This window comes from Aythya marila (assembly GCF_965140915.1).
Source record: "Aythya marila genome assembly, chromosome: 2".
NCBI lineage: Eukaryota > Metazoa > Chordata > Aves > Anseriformes > Anatidae > Aythya > Aythya marila.
Window position 1 is genome coordinate 83,882,953 of NC_139043.1, and position 16,386 is coordinate 83,899,338.

The 16,386-nt window shown below is 37.8% G+C and overlaps 1 protein-coding gene across 3 annotated transcripts in view; it reads left to right on the forward strand.

The window, feature by feature from the left end:
* CTNND2 (catenin delta 2) overlaps positions 1-16,386 on the forward strand; it is a 394,794-nt gene that overhangs the window by 222,848 nt on the left and 155,560 nt on the right. For all 3 annotated transcript variants that reach the window (XM_082752927.1, XM_082752928.1, XM_082752929.1), the window contains one exon: positions 4,228-4,360. In XM_082752927.1, coding sequence (XP_082609053.1) covers positions 4,228-4,360 — 133 coding nt within the window. The remainder of the gene's footprint in view (positions 1-4,227; positions 4,361-16,386) is intronic.

Sequence of the window (16,386 nt, forward strand, 5' to 3'; positions counted from 1 at the left end):
ATTCCCAGGGCAATGTAGGCAGTAGCAGAAGATCTTGAAAATGCATATGCTAGCTTACTGTTCATTTTTGGATCGATTGCACAGATAATTTGATAGGATTTGCAAAAATTGCATGCCATGCATCTCCTCAGATTTACTGCAGCCTTCTGGCTCCTTTCATCATCCATGTGTATCGCCTCTCTCAGATTTCATAAGCATGGGGATGTTAATAAATGACACACAGTGGTTGCTGAGGTTACCCAATAAATTTTCAAATTTTGCTTAATTCTACTATTATATTTTTACTAGGGATTGGAGCCTCTTTTGTTGCCAGCTTAACTCATTTGCATGTGGCACAATATCAGATGTTTCACGGAAATGGAGATAGATTTGATTTTCCTTATCCTTTTCCCTTCCTTTAATCAGACCCTAATCTTCATCAAGTACCGACTACTACTCTATCCAAACTCTTGACTTCTACAATCTACTTTCCTATCCCTTCCAGTTTTTCTCTTACTTTTTGTTTTACTCTCCATTTTAATAAGTATTTTTTGTCACGCAGATATGCCTCCAGGCCTCTGTCCAGTAGACTTCATTAAGTAGCCATCCTAACTATTCATAATTATCCTGAATTTTAAAATGTGCATACTTATTTTTTGAAGTAAATTTTGTTAATAGAGCTGCAAGCTTGCTTTTCTAAAACGTAAAATCATCTTTCCCTACCTCATTTTTTTCCCACCTAGAATAGACTGTTAAAAAACAACTGAAAAATATAAACTCCCAGAAACTAGTCCTCCCTGCCCTGAAGGCTGCTAAAATTATCGCAGTTATTCAAGCAACCTTAACTGTTGACAGAAATTTTTGTTTGTTTTATATAGCTACCATATTTCATTCAGAAACTACTAAAAATATAACAATCTTAGAGACCATCTGCTTGAAATGATAGTGCTTACCGGAGCTAAATTTTTTTAAACTTTTCTGCTTTGTTCATTCGCTCTCCTAGAACTGGTTACATGACAGTATTCTGTGTTAAAAGTTACTTTTTGGAATTAATTTTCTTCTTAAGCCCAAGGTACACACAAACATTGCCAAGAAGTATTTATCCATCACTTACTTGTCAGCTTGTCTTTTAGGAGATCAGAGGGGAAAAGTAAGCGCAGCCTTGTTTTTGTATGTAAATACCATATTAAGACTTCAGGTTCATTAGGACAATTAAGTGTGCCTTTGATTAAGGGACCTTTTCCTTTTGCCCTTTGATTGCCTCTTTTCTCCTGGATTCCAAGATAAGACAACAAAGAATCTGAGCTGGTTATCATAGTACATGGTATACTATTGCACATAATGCTGTTTGTTTTTGTGTGTGTGTATTTCTTTATTTGGTTGAGTAATACACATATTAAGGAAAAAATTTCCTTTGGGAGGCTATTTGGTGTTAGAAATTCCAACACTTTGAAGTATAGTTATTTGGTTTAAAACAACACCTTTCAAATGTTCCCACTCGTTGTCTGGTCATACAAGCTGTTTCCTTCTGGTATTTTATATCCTCTCCAAAATACCAACACCTGCACTAGGGATCTAGGAATGAGAATAAATTATACGAGGAGCTCAAATAATGAATTGCTCATCAGTAAGAGGTTTTGTTTTGTTTCATTTTTTCTTTTTATGTATAAATATTTTCTGGATGATTTCTGGTTGGTTGAGAGCCATGTATATAGGAGAGAAGTCTAGCATAGTTGAACTCCCTGTTAACATTTGTAACTACCTAGGTATCATAACTGTGAGAAAGTAAGTACAAGAGGAAGCAAACACATCAGATAATGTTGTTTGTCACTGCCCTGTGTCAATTTATGATTTGTTAATGAGTTTGTTCAGCCCATTGTTGAACAGAAATAAGTGCTTAACCAAATAACTTAACCTGTAGAGTTATAGTGAGCTAGCATATGCAGCAGATGTGGTGTTTGTCATGCCATCATCTTCAGCTGCAAGCCCTGATCTTATTAAGGGCTAGACGTTAGCTAGTTTTCCTCTGAGAGGAACTATCTAGCAAAGTATTTGGTGCTCAGCCTGTAAACCACAGGGTTCTCTGAACCCTTCTAAGCACCAGCTCAGTTTCCGAGTCTGTTTGGTGAAGGCTACTCAAGTCTCCCAACATTGTGAGGCTGTATTTCTGTAAGAAGTGATTTGTTCTCCTCAAGAAGATACTCATTTTAAATTAGGTATTCTTCTGTGTCATTTCTGTGAACTATTTAAATCTTGTTTGTTTAATCCATAGTTATTGTCCTTATCCTACAGATGAAACTGCTTCTAACATCATTAGCTGCTTAATGTCCCAGTTTGTTCCTAACAGCTGCCAAAGTTTCTAGCCTTCCCTAATACCTCTTCATTGTTCCACATTACCAAAATATCAGTTCAGTGTTAAAGTCTTTCAGATCTATGGTCTAAAAGTCTCCCTTAGAAGCTTTCTAACAGTCTGTGTTGTCCCAAGGATTCACTGGAATAGTCCGCACGCGATTTATTATTACACTTCTGTTTTCTTTGTATTAAACACTTAATGTGAAATGTAATATTTATGTCTTACCATCTAATTTGTCAGAGCAGAAGTAGCAGATGAAATTCTGGGTTTATTTTTCTACATCTATTTATATTCTAGATCTTTACATAAAGATACGACTGTAACAATAACTCAATCTGGCAAATGTTCTGGGTGAGAAAAGAACAAACAAAAGAACAAACAATACTTCTCTTTCATAGTAATCCATTATTATTGTAAAATGAGTCCTGTTTCAATTAAATGTCTTGGAGAGCTGTCATATTTGAGGCATGAGATGCCTGACTTACTTGAGACTGCAGAGCTACTGTAAGCTTTATTCAAACACAGGTGGGGGACTCAATACAAGTTCGGGGAGTCAACTCCTTCCACTTGTTTTAGCTACCTAACTTACACACCTAAATTGGGTTTGTAGTCATAATGGCTGCTCCACTGAAGAGAAACAAACCAAATAGAAATTCAGTGCTGCTTGCTCTGAATTATCCCCTGGTGTGGCTCTTGTGTGCCTCCAATGAAGACGTGAGGGGTTAGGCTTCCCAGGTGCCCCATGCAGGGATCCCAACTGAATGCTGAGGATGAGGTGGTGTCAAGTCTCCTGTTGCCTCCTACAGGGCAAGTGGGATGAATGTGGCCAAGGCCAGAGAGCCCTATTCCTGTATTACCTTCTATGTGCAGCACTAGATGGAAGATGATGAAAACTATTCATATGGCACAAAAATTAGCCCTTAGGAAGAAGGCATGTGGGAGCTGAAGTATCTCGTGCAGAGTGTCTGCATGCATGTCTGGCTTTCGGGACACAAAGCCCAAAGCCATTTTCATGACTTCTTATACCCAGAGATACAGAGGGGACAAATTACCTGCAGAGACAGGCTGATGTTAAGTTCGGCTCTGGAAGCTGCAGAATGCCTGCTGGGGCTTGTTCAGCACACTTGGGTTCGGTTGTTTCATTTGATGCTAATGGCATGTCATGCTTTGTAGGATTAAAGGACACTGCAAACACTGAGTCATTATACTTGCCTATCTGCTCTAGGTTGGGTAGTATTAATGAAGCCTTAAAAGTAATCAATTGTGTAACTGTGTATTATATAACTGTAATGTTTGTAAAATTATATAACAGTATATATAATATATAATACAAATTTTATAATATAACTTTAAGCATGGACCATATCTGGCAACAATAAACTGAAACACAAAATAGGTAATGACTTCCTATATGAGAGCATTTTTTTATTAAATAAAGATTGTAGTATGTAAAAAAGACTTTTTGACAAAATAACATTTCTTAGCAAACCATTTAAGAGTTCTGATTCTAGCACTCCATATTTGAATTTTAATAGAGACAGTATAATGGTGTAAGCATGGATCTTTCTGTTCTTATATTAAATTTTATATAGCCTTTTTTATTTAAGGAAGTTTAGCGCTTAGAGATGTAATTCCATAAAGTTATTTATTCTATAAATATTCTATTTATATCTTTACTCTAGCTATTCTAGCTTTAACTTTTTTTTTTTTTTTTTTTTTGGTAGTACAGTTTAGAATGAAAAAATAGCTTAATATTTGATTGAATCTTCACTTCGTAGCAGAAAATATCAAGATTTTACCTAGACATGTATTTTGTCTTTCTGGCCAAACTGTTGCCACATTTATCCTCTAACAGCAGAATTTTTGCTGAATCTTTCATGTTTGTTTTCACACAGAGAGTTTGGATGGCGAGATCCAGAGCTTCCAGAAGTTATACAGATGTTACAGCATCAATTTCCCTCAGTACAGTCCAATGCTGCAGCCTACTTACAACACCTCTGTTTTGGAGACAATAAAATAAAAGCAGAGGTAAGATCTGTAATTCTTTTATTTTCAACTGTGATGCTGTCTGCCATTTATCCCCACCATTATTTATATGTATTTTTAAGAGTTACAACAGAAATCTTGTATATGTGTCTGGACCAATTTTTTCAAGGTTTCACTTAAGTCACTTGTTACTGTTAGAGAAAGGAAGATTGCAGAAAACATTATCATCACTCATTTGGATGGCTTTTTTGGTTTTGGTTATGAGTATTTTGATTGATTGCATACCATTTAAACACTATCAGTAGTTGTTTCTAAACAGCTAGTGGTATAGTCTTAATCCCACTGAAGCATTTCATTAGGATTTTCACAGACAGAAGATTGGACACTAAATATGAACGCACACAAAATGAGAAATAAACAAACTTACCCTGAATCAAAGCCTGCTTTAATGTACAATTGTGCGACTAGAGATTAATTTCACTGGGTTTGTAGCTTGAACTGTGATAGTTGTTCTATGATCTTGAAATTCAGTGCAGATTGTACCTAAAATGTAATTCAAAAGGCAACACAGACTTTGTTGTGTACCTGTAGCTGATCTGTACATCTTACTTGCTTGTTCCCCGTGGTTGATGGGACGAATTCAGCTTTTGGCACAAGTTAAAACAGAAAGAAGGCAGCACTGAGGGATCTGACAAACACACAGGAGTCAATTAAAATTGAATGAGTGAAGCTGTTACCAGCCCCAGCTGCCTCCCTGGCCCTCTCAAAAATACTGCTAATCAGGGACACGTGGAGTGCACATAAATCCATGCCTGTACTGGCATCCCTTAGCCTGGTATATAGAGGTGAACTGAGATCAAGATCTGCTATTACTTGTTTGTCTGAGCTGTGAAGTGATGCTGGCTTGCTAGCCCTCATTACCCTCACACTCAACACACTGCACACCACAGCAGCTTTCCCTTTGGGGCTTTTTCATGCCGGGGAAATTCCCAAGTGAGTAGGTAAGCATACTGTCTGTTGGCATTGGCAGAGCTGCACTGTGTGCATACATCACCCCAAACATCTCAGAAATAATAACAATAATAATAAAAAGTTAAAGAGAAGAAAAGAGAGCTCTGTTACAGGTACAGCTGAAAGTTTCATTACACACTCTCTACTCTTTTCTCCATCCTTAGTTCACTAATTAGCTTCTCAGTAAAGGAATTGATCAGTCACAGAGAAAAGGCAGTTAAATGATTAGAGCAATTTGTTCATTGTACAATCTGTGCTTCCTCCTGTTAGCCATAGATTGAGAGCTCTTAGGTAGCTATCACATTTGAGGGAAGAAAATGGTTTGATTTTTCTTGCTAACTATTAAGGGAAAAATCGCCTATAAGACTAGCTGTTGTCAATGTGACCCATGCTGTTAGGACATCAGCCTTTGTAAGCTTTGGACTCATGACCTGGGAGGGTGAGAGTTGTCCTGGGTCTGGCTGGGATGGAGTTAACTTTCCCTGCAGCAGCCCACACAGTGCTGTGCAGCTAGAGCAGCAGTGGTATCACACCAGTGTTGTGTCTGCTGCTGAGCAGTGCTGGCACAGCGTCAGGACTCCCTCTAACGCCCTCCAGAGCCACCAGGCTGGGGGTGGGCAAGACGTGGGGAGGGGACGTCACCAGGGCAGCTGACCTAAACCAACCAAAGGGATATTCTATACCATGTGGTGTCACACTTAGCAATAAAAGGTTTCCTTTCCCCTTTAGTTAAATTATTTTGTTTTCCATTAATAATAATTTTACCTTATTAATTTCTTCTCCTTTAGTTAAATTATCCTTATCTCAACCAGTGAATTGCTTTTTTTTTCTTTTCTTCTTCCCCTCCTTTTCTGAGGAGGGGGAGTGAGAGAGTGGCTGTGGTGGAGTTCAGCTTCCTAGCAAGGTAAAACCACCACAGAATATAGCAACATCAAACAGGCTAACACAAGGCAGCTCTCTGCAGTGCTTCTCTGAAAAAGGACAGCAGATGAGATGAGGATTTCCCACTTTATTTGCTATTATTCAGGGCTTTGATGTACTCTTCTCACTATAATAGGTAAACTGTCTTTGGAAACAAGCCAAAATCCATATTTTTTTCAACAGCTCACTGGAGAATAAATATTCATTCAAACTTCTAGTACTGTGAATTTTTTTAAGAAGACAAAAAAAATATGTATCATCGTATTTTCTAATGCTTTATGAAACTTTTCAAACTATAGCATGGAATGCTACCAAGCTATTTTATCTGTATCTATCTATCTCCCTATAGCTTTTAACCAGAAGTACATTTTGTGTTTATGCCATGATTCAGCCAAACACCTAAACATTTTGGGTGTGCTTCTTGGGATCAGGAGCTTCCCCAGGGGATAGATAGCATGCCTAAGGTCTGCTTAGGTTCTCCACTGAAAAATAATTTTTTGAGGAGCCTTTCCTGTGAGGAGATCAAAATTCTGTCAATAACGGGAATGATATACCAGATCTCAACCCCAAAGTTGGCCAAATTCGTACTAGGCTTTTGCCCAGCCAGAACTTGAGTGGTTCTGCTAAACCTAATGGACAAAGCACGTGCTAACTCTTAAGGATGTGTCTGAATTATACAAGCTGAAAGAAGATGCTAAGTAATAGTTGTAGTTGTAGCTCTAGTTGTGCCACCCATGATGACAGGGAAATGCACCAGCTTGAATGCCAGGTGGATAGAAAAGAAGCTCCAGGACTAATTTTTATTTTCCTTGCAACCTATTTTCAAATTAGTAATTAAGAAATTGTGAAGTCCAAATGTGAGTTTGGGATTACACAGCTGAAAAATTCCTATTCTTTTGAAGCATAGAAAACTCTTTTCTTTCACCGAATACCAACATAGCAAATAACTTGGACTAAAGAAAGAAAACTGCCTTGGTGGCCTTTCAAACTCTGGAGAAAGGCCAAACATAGGAACATGTAAATTAAGAAAACTGCTGGTGTTTCATAATCCTGACAGTCAGTGAGGGAAGGCAAATTGGCTGAATTCAGTAGTTTATATAAGTGTTAATGTGTAACATAGCCTTGAACGTCATCATGCACACGCAGAGAATTAATATTACTATGCAACGATTTAGACCGTGGTAGTGTGAAATTTGAAATGCAATGTAGTTGTTAAAGTTTCAACTCTGGAAGTTACCTGACAAAAAAGTAGCATTTGTTTACTTATCGCTAACAAACATCAAATTGTCACTCTGTAATGAAAGTCTATTTTGTCATGTAGTTCTGGAAATAACCATTTTGAAATAAATTCACTATTATTTTAAGCATGATTTATGCTATATTGTCTACCAAAAAGGTGATTAATGATTTTTCATCAGAACTTTACCATTCTTTCATTCTTCCAGTTTTGTGTTTGTGTAGTGATAAACTTGTCCTACTCTTAGGAGCGTTTAGTGATATGTTATAAAATTCATCCAGATGTACATGGGAGGTCTGAAGCCTTTATATTCCTTCTGAGTAGCATAGCATCAACTAAAACTTAGGCAAATAGGAATGGAAAACAGCAGCTGAGACTATATGCATTTCTGATATGCTAACACCTTTTAGGGTTTTACTAACATGTTTTTCTGTTCTAAAATATTTTAATTTCTGTCGCTGAAGTGTGGAAAACTACCCCTTGCTCTTCTCTGTCATTGCCAAGAAAAGGAAGTAGAAATGCTCTATAGAAGACAACCTTGAAAAAGAAATTCTGTCCAAAACACCAAGTACGGCTAGGGAAAAGAACTTTTTCATCTAATCTTGATTGTGTTCTTTATGTTAGGTGTTATTTCTACCCACATGTTGATCTCAGGATTTCTTTTAAATTTGATGATATCACTCTAATTGCATCTTTATTTCTGCATAAGTGTAAAAGCCCTGCTCGTTCTTTTATGCAGCAGCTCTTTCAGACCAATGAGATCTGCAAAAGCCCTACTTTAACTCAAAAGACTTTCAGACAAAGTTGGTAACTGTTCATGTGAAGATGCTACAGGCTGGCTACAGAGCTGTTGGAAGTAATTTATTTTTTCAAGCAGACTCACACACAAAATAATAATAATAAAATAAATAAACTTTCTGGAAACTTCTGGAGTGAAATAGGTTTTAGATTTCTATTAGAATTTTCGTTTTTCTCCTTCCAGCCCTGAACATGCTAGTACTATGTAAATGTGATAAGCAGTGACACTTGGTAAATATGGTGTTGTTACTGCTTGAAGATGCTGCTGCTTTATTCAGCTCAAAACAGTTGAGTCTTTATTTAAAAGTATGATTGCAGCTGCTGGTCTCACCTGGAAGTTTTCCTCACATGCCACTTCTGAATCTCCTTAAGTATTGCTGGCTGTAAGACGATCACTACAGCTGTTGTCAGTAGCATTTCTAATTCTCTACTGGTATGCCCAGTGCTTGGTGCTTAAGTGGTGCAACAGACTAGTATTAGAGCAGAGTTGAATAACATTGATTATTTTTGCTAATATCTGATAGTTTTTCTTTTTTCAGAATAAAACAACAGTCCTAGCTGAAGATCTCGCATACGTGAAAGGGGACATAGGTAGGGAGAACGCTAAAGATTGTAAATATTCTGAGGCAGCCCATTATAGATAGGCATCATAATTCTGAAAGGCAGAATTTCAGAATGCTTTAGAGATTTATCACGTAAATTAGGCTTTCATTGATAACAGTGAAGAATGCGACTAGAATGCAAAAGGAAAGGAGGAAAGGGGTTTAGATCAGATATTTGAAGGCAAATGCAAAGCTATCAGGCAAAAGAGCACAAGAAGGGTCTTTCAGATTACATTTTGTCCTTAGGAGAGGGCTTTTACACCAACAATAGTGAGATTGTGTGCAGAGCCAGAGTAGTTAGCCCTGGATGCCAGAAAGGAACAAACATGGGATATAGGAAAAGAGCAGCATTTTAGATTAGTCAGCAGAGAACATTTCTTTAAAAGAGCACATTCTATTAAACACAGGATTCATTCTTCTACAGCAATTTTTCTTCCTGTAATGACAGCTTACTCCTTTGTATGAGGTCGCCATATAAAAGGATTGAGTTGTGCAGTTTCACACGCCAACACCATTTCACTCTCATGGAACATGGCAACCTGCCATCAGCTGCAAAGGTGTAACAGGTCACTTGGGGTTTTTGGCACCAATGACTCCCTTCTGCAAGCTAGGAAATTAATTTTAGCTATCAAAGCCATAGCACGTGGACATCCTTATCTCAGGAAAACTGTGCAAAGATGCCAAGAACACTAACTGCTGAACTGTCCTGCCTGCAGCCTTCCCTTGCATCCCTAATAAACCCTGATGCATTGGAGAGTTTCCTGTTTATCTTGTATAGTCACTTCACAGTCTTAGAAGAAAAGTACCAGTCCAGACATTACTGCATGGAGTTCAAAAAATGAGTGATTGCATGCCTAAAGTGTTCATTTTCTCTTGCTCAAAACCATGATTCACGTTCATTTTGTCATTAACTTTAAAAGTGTTTCTGCATCTTCTCCTATGAGTTCTTCAGAATATGCCCAGAACCTTTTCAACAAGGTCCCACTGTTCTTTCATATGTCATTCAGTGTGCATAGGCTATGAGTTTAGTAACTCATTTATCCTCATTATTTTTATAATGTTGCTGTTGATGTCATTTGTGAGAGCTTGATAAATATATCTTTTTCTTTCTCATTCGCTACTCTGGTAAGTGCACAGTAGCCCATTTGATTGAAATGGAAGATGAATCACAGAATCACTGAATGGTTTGGGCTGGAAGGGACCTTAAAGATCACCCAGTTCCAACCCCCTTCCATGGGCAGGGACACCTCCCACCAGACCAGGCTGCCCAAAGCCCCATCCAGCCTGGCCTTGAACACCTCCAGGGATGGGGCATCCACAGCTTCTCTGGGCAGCCTGTTCCCTCACCACCCTGATGAACATAAACAGTGTAAGAAAAACATCTTGTTGTATAATGTAAGTTAGTTCGTCATCTTCCAGGATATATTTTATTCTCTCCTATATATCTTTTACTTCGGTAGTTCATGTAATTGCATTGTTGTACTAACTTTGATATCACCCATAGTGCCACCAGACCCATGATGGTCAAGGATACTTACGTGCCTTTCTCTAGAAGGGCTTTGTCCCAGGGAGTACACAACATGTAGTTTTGGGTGATGGACAAATGGTTCATGTGGTGTGACTTCTAGGTCTGCTAGCAAACATTGTCAGAATTCATTAGTCCTTAGTATATGAAGGATCCTGTGGAGAGGTCGGAGGTACTCTCATCATCCTTGCCTTCCAATAATCTTCTTCTCCTGCCTTTCCTTTAATATCTCTTTAACTAAAGGCTGGAATTTGGCTTGTCCAGTTGTAATACTGTCAGGCTTCTATTAGAGACACAATATAAACTCCTTTAATCTCTTCCTGAAAGATGATACAGACACAGCATTTAATTTAAATGGAAGAAGTATCTCATAGGTTATACTGAAAAGTAATGAGAAATTGCAGAGACTCTAAAACATTTGCTACAAGTGCATACTTTTTCTACATGTTTCCTTGTAGACAGAGATAGAAGAGAAAGATAGGGAGAATATGAGAAAATGTCATAAATGAGATACAGATGAGGTAATCATGTATACCAGAGTATATCTGAAATAAATCAGCTTATAGTGAAAGCATATGACTGAAGTTCAAGCCCTAGGTTCATTTTTAGCTGTGTATTACCATGGGCTCTCCTGTAAAATGAGGATGGTAATTTTATTCTACTTATTTTATTTTACTATTCTCAAGGGTGATAAGTTGGCAGCAACAACCTGTCGATAAGACAACTGTGCAGTTTCAGGTTGAAAAGTTTTGTGAGGGTTTTCCCACTTGGCTTGCTTTCAAGGTACTTTTGTGAAATACCCAAATGGTGCTGAAATGCCAGATCCTTCTCTTTGATACGGACGCCTGTGAGAGCAGAGGAGTTCCCTAGCTGAGCAGCGAGTGTGTGAAAGGCTTATCCCATGCCTCTGTTTCAGTGCTTAGGTATGTCCTTCATGCATGGCAGCTTCAGGAGGTGGAAAGTTGCCCAAAGGAGGCGTCAGAGGTTTGCACTCAGTGTGGCTGGGCACAAAATCCTGGATCCTTACTGGCAGCAGGCTCTTGTATAGGGCCAAAATCCCTTTTGTTTCCCTTTCACACGGGCTGGAGGGAAGGGTGCAAGGCTGCATCCCAGTGATCCTGATCTGTCCTGTTTGCCTGGCCCAGTGGCTCCTGTGCCATTCTCTGAGTCACATTAATTTAGAGTGGGATGTAGGGACTGAAGACATATTTACCTCCGTCTTACTGGAAGACTGATAAAGCACAAGTCTGGAACATGTTGCAGCCAACTCCTCTGTTTTGTTAGGTTTTTAGAAATTACACATTTTTTTCTTCCTATGATCAAGATCTCATCACTCAGATATAGAAACTATGACTTGTCTCACCTATTTCCTTCTTTCCATATGAGAAGTTTTCTTAAAAGCAGCCTTTGCTTTTTGCTGTTGGTGGTTCTTGTTTTTTGTTAATTAGCCCCGTTTGATCCTTTCTGCAGAACTACATAACCTCTCACAAACTCTCTGCTCCCTTCCATTTTATTTATTCCAGTAGTCAGTGGTTTAAGATGTATTTCTGTGTTAAGGAAGGCAGATGTAATTGGTCTGTTTCTCCAGAGTATAACAATGATTTCTGTACTTCAAGCCCATCTCTATTGATATATGTACAGGAGAGTACAGTTTATAGCATTTTAGTGACTTTAGCACTAGTTTTAGGTGTCTGCTTTGGATGTCCCTTTGTGCTGTCTCCCTGATACCCTCATTCCTCTTTTAGTTGAACTGTGTGGATAAAAAAGAAGCACTAACTCACCCTCTGTATCACAGCCCTCTGACTGACCATTTTCCCTCTTTAATACAAAACTGAAACAGATGAGGCAGAAGTGGCTTTATTGGTCTAAACACAGTAGTCTGTGTTATTGTTCTTAAGACTGCTTATACTGATAATGGGCTTAAAATATTATTATTTAGAGTAATGATAATAAAGAATATACTTCCATTCACGAGCATTAAAGTGTTATAATTAAGTCTCTTCTAATCTAAAGTGCAATGCTGAGTTCGCTTTAGTTACTAAATAATGCTTATCAGAATATATCAATCTGTTCTTCTTGCTAATAAATTCCAGAAACGTGGTTCACTGTAAAATGACAGGCCTTTTCACTCCAAGTTTTTAAAAAAGCATGAGCCCACCTTTTAGGAGGAGGGAATTAAACTGGTCATCTTACTTTCAAAAGCATTTATGAATGCATTTCTCTGATCAGTTTCACAAGTTAGTTTATGCAATACTGCTTTGTGACATTTATCCCTTCTGACAACAGAGTGCATGTCTTTGCTTTGTGCACAGTCTTTACATGCAATTAGACCAAGTATTAATGAATGTCACTGAGTGCTGTACTGCGTGTACACAACCTGTACTTTCTGTACAGAGTGGCATTTTACACTCTAGGGTACCTCAGTGGTCATTTAACCATGGTTACTCTCAATTTCATTGTCAGGATATTGTGCCGGAATTATAATAATAATTTACCATGTGCCTGGCATATTTCACTTGATACAACTGGGAAAATATTACAGTTGTTAAATAAACAAGTTAATGACAAGCCCCACCAGAGTACCATTTGGTTAAAACAGAAAATAGAAGAGTTAGGATGCAGACTGAAGGCTGCTCTGCAAAACAGTAGCAGATCAGCAAGGATCAGTTCTCGTCTTTGTTCTCCTCTGCAGTGCTAAGGACCTTGATTAATGCTTTGGCTTTGCTTTGTTCACATTTTGAAATTATTCCTTTTGCAAATCAGCCTCAACTGGGAGTAAAGCATCAGTCCTGTGAAGTGACATGGTTTCAGAAATAAATAAAAGTATACGATTTCATAAATGTAATTGAAAATCTAATTGTAGTTAATTGCAGTTATTTTTTGAGTTATTGCTAGATAAGCAAAATTTAGGCACTTTGCATACTTTCTGTTTTCAGTTATTTTGCACAGTTGCATTGTTTTCATCTCTCAAAGAGGCTCGATCAAATGACTTTACAAAGTGACTGAAAACATTATTATTTTGCAAAATGATGGGCTTAATATTGAGAACATGTATCAGGATTTTTACCACTCACCCCACTTTATACTACTTTCCTGTTTCTCCCTCAATGCCACCCCATTATTCCCTCTCCAGATGAGAGTTTTGCCAGTTTTGCCCACTCTTCCCAGAAGTACCTCTGAGATATGTTTTTCTATGATGCTATTAAGTAGTCAGTTTGCCTCTGAATAAGCAACCTTGTATAAGAGAATTTTAGGCAATAAATTCAATTAGCCAGAAAATTCAGATGTGAACATCTGGTGACAATGCTTTTCATGTCATTAGGAGGAAAGAAAAAAAAACGGTATTGTGTGCAGAAGATGAATGCCTTCATGCTACGTCTTACGGCTTGCAGCAGGTGCAGAAAGAACATTGCGGTGTTCCTTAAACCTCTCTCATCGGCCTGGGAAAACTGTCCTGGTTGCATTGAAACATTTGTAAAAGCTTTATCTTTTGTATTTGAAAATACTAGGCTGTAGGAAGGAAAAGTAATGCACATTGAAAGGCAGCGTCATCTGACATAAGTAATATGGTGTTCCCACATTGTGAATGGGCACTAAATACATCTGCAGCTTTTTGAAAAAGCATAATGTTCTAGTGTACATTCCATGGATTTTTGTCCATACATAACCCTTCTGCCAATTGCCTCTCTGATTTATGAGGCCAGTGTATGAATGGAGGAGATTACTTTCCTGTTATAGAGCATACTTTTTTATTACTGTTCTCATCACGCAACAAGCCAAGGTAAGACTTCATACACACTGTATATAAATAAAGGAGATCAATATCAATATCTGTAATTTGATGCTTTCTCAAGATACCTATAGTAAAAAGGTTGGCAGCAAAATGATTTCAATAAGGTCAATGTTAGTCCTGATAGAAAAGCTACATCAAATGAAGCATCTAATGTAAAGACCATCAGATGATCATCAAAATGTTTTTAAAAATACAGAGGTGGCTGTCACTTAACTATTGAGAGCAGTTGCAGCAGAAAGCACCAGTTTCTAGAGTCACGAGGATGCCTAAGGCTCTGAGATTAAAATTACTACCTATCTATCCAGCCACTGAAAAAAAATGTTTGAAGGTACTTGAACCAAAGAGTCTAAGTAATCTTGAAGTAAACTTAAATGCTGAAGTTGGTCCTGCTGTTCTAGATTCACACAGGCATCGCTCAGAGAAGAGTTTGTTTCATGCCGCAAAGAAAATAAAAGCGTAACCAAGAGAAATAAAAGCAAGGTATAAAAATCATCCATTCAGAAGTTTGAAGCATGACAGTGCATTTTGTACTGATCATGGGCCTGATTCTTCCCTTCTCCTCATCCCAGAAAAGTACTGTTTGAACGATAAAAGGCTGCTGTTTTTAAGGCCGGTGTCTTGTACAGGCCTCGGTTCAGGCAGAAGAGGAAATACATTAGATCTGTGAGCCGTGGTTTGACAGGTTATTTGGAATATAGTAACTTTCTTAGTTTCACAAAGAAGTTTGATTTGTTCCTGCATACTTACCTGTATAAAAATTAAGGATTTATAAATCTGGATAAAAACTAAGGATTGTAATACCCATTCTGAACCTTCTTTAACAGGTCTGAGTCAGACCATTACATCTGAGCTGTTGCTGCCACTGTAGTTGCTGAAGAGCAGATGGGAAATACTGCTCACCAGTGTCACCAGCGCTGCTGGATCTGGCTGGGTACTTCCCCAGACATATTGCAGATACATGGTTAACCAAGCAAGGAACTAAAGAAAGGGACATAATTTGTACTCCAGACACAAGTGTTACAGGTTTGGGGTTGTTTTCTTGTTGTTTGAAATTGCTATTTTGCTATTCTTATGTCCAAGACAACTGAAAAATTGCCACAATTCACAGTCTTGTTTCCAAAGCCATATCATAGCAGAAACACTGAGGTAGTCTACCATAAATGAAAGTAATGCCTAATACTGTGGTACATGGCGCATCAGAAGAAAGTTGTGAGACACAGAAGAGAAAAGGAACTTGACCAAGGCAAAGGAAAAAAAAAAAATCAAACCCATACAAGCATGTGTTTATGTATACCTAAAATTTTGTATATTGAACTGTGAGCATTATGAAGTCTATAAGATGAGAAAGAGACAGATGCTTGTGCTGATTTTCACTCTGTTTGTAATAGCAGTGTAAGTGGGGAAGTGTAAGAAAGGTTATGTAGTGCAGCTTTGTATTAGAACTCTTGAATTACACATTATAGTAGTAGTTGTGCCATAGCCTTCCTTTGTGACCTCAGGCAAATAATGTAATTTTACTTGCCCAAGTTTCTATATATCAAGAGTATTAGCAAACCTTTCTTACAAAGGGACATGTTGTGAGAATACATTAACTAGGTTTTGAGACAGTAACTATCCCCCAAATATCTTAGATAAGACAGAAAATTCTCATGTGACTGAGAGATTATTTGGAAGATAAATGTATCAGTTAAGATAATACTTTTTGTTTAAATTGCAGTAGAAAATGTCATGGGAGCAGAGGTCATCAGGTGGCAGTATGATACTTGATCTAATAACTGTTTGTAAATGTATTTTTAATCTGAGAAGTAATGGTCTGTTGTTTATTCTGTGAGGCAAACTGCCTGAGATGGATACAGCATGTCTCAAATATGTACCTTTTTCAATTTTCAATTAGAGTTGAAATGTCAGATGTTTGTCCTTACACACACAAAAAAAAAAAGGAATTGTCTGTGGTCTTATATGTGACCGCTGTTCCATGATCGTATTTGTGTTTATGTTGAATAAATCCCACTAGTAATATGCTGAACTGAATATAGTTAATTGCCACTTCACAAATTTTCATCTGACATTATGGTTATGTTCTCTGGTACTGTTTGTTAGAGTATTTGAACTACTGACCTACTTCATTTGTCTAAAGAATCTAATTTTTTTTTTTGCAAGGAAAGTGTTGAGTTTTCTGTA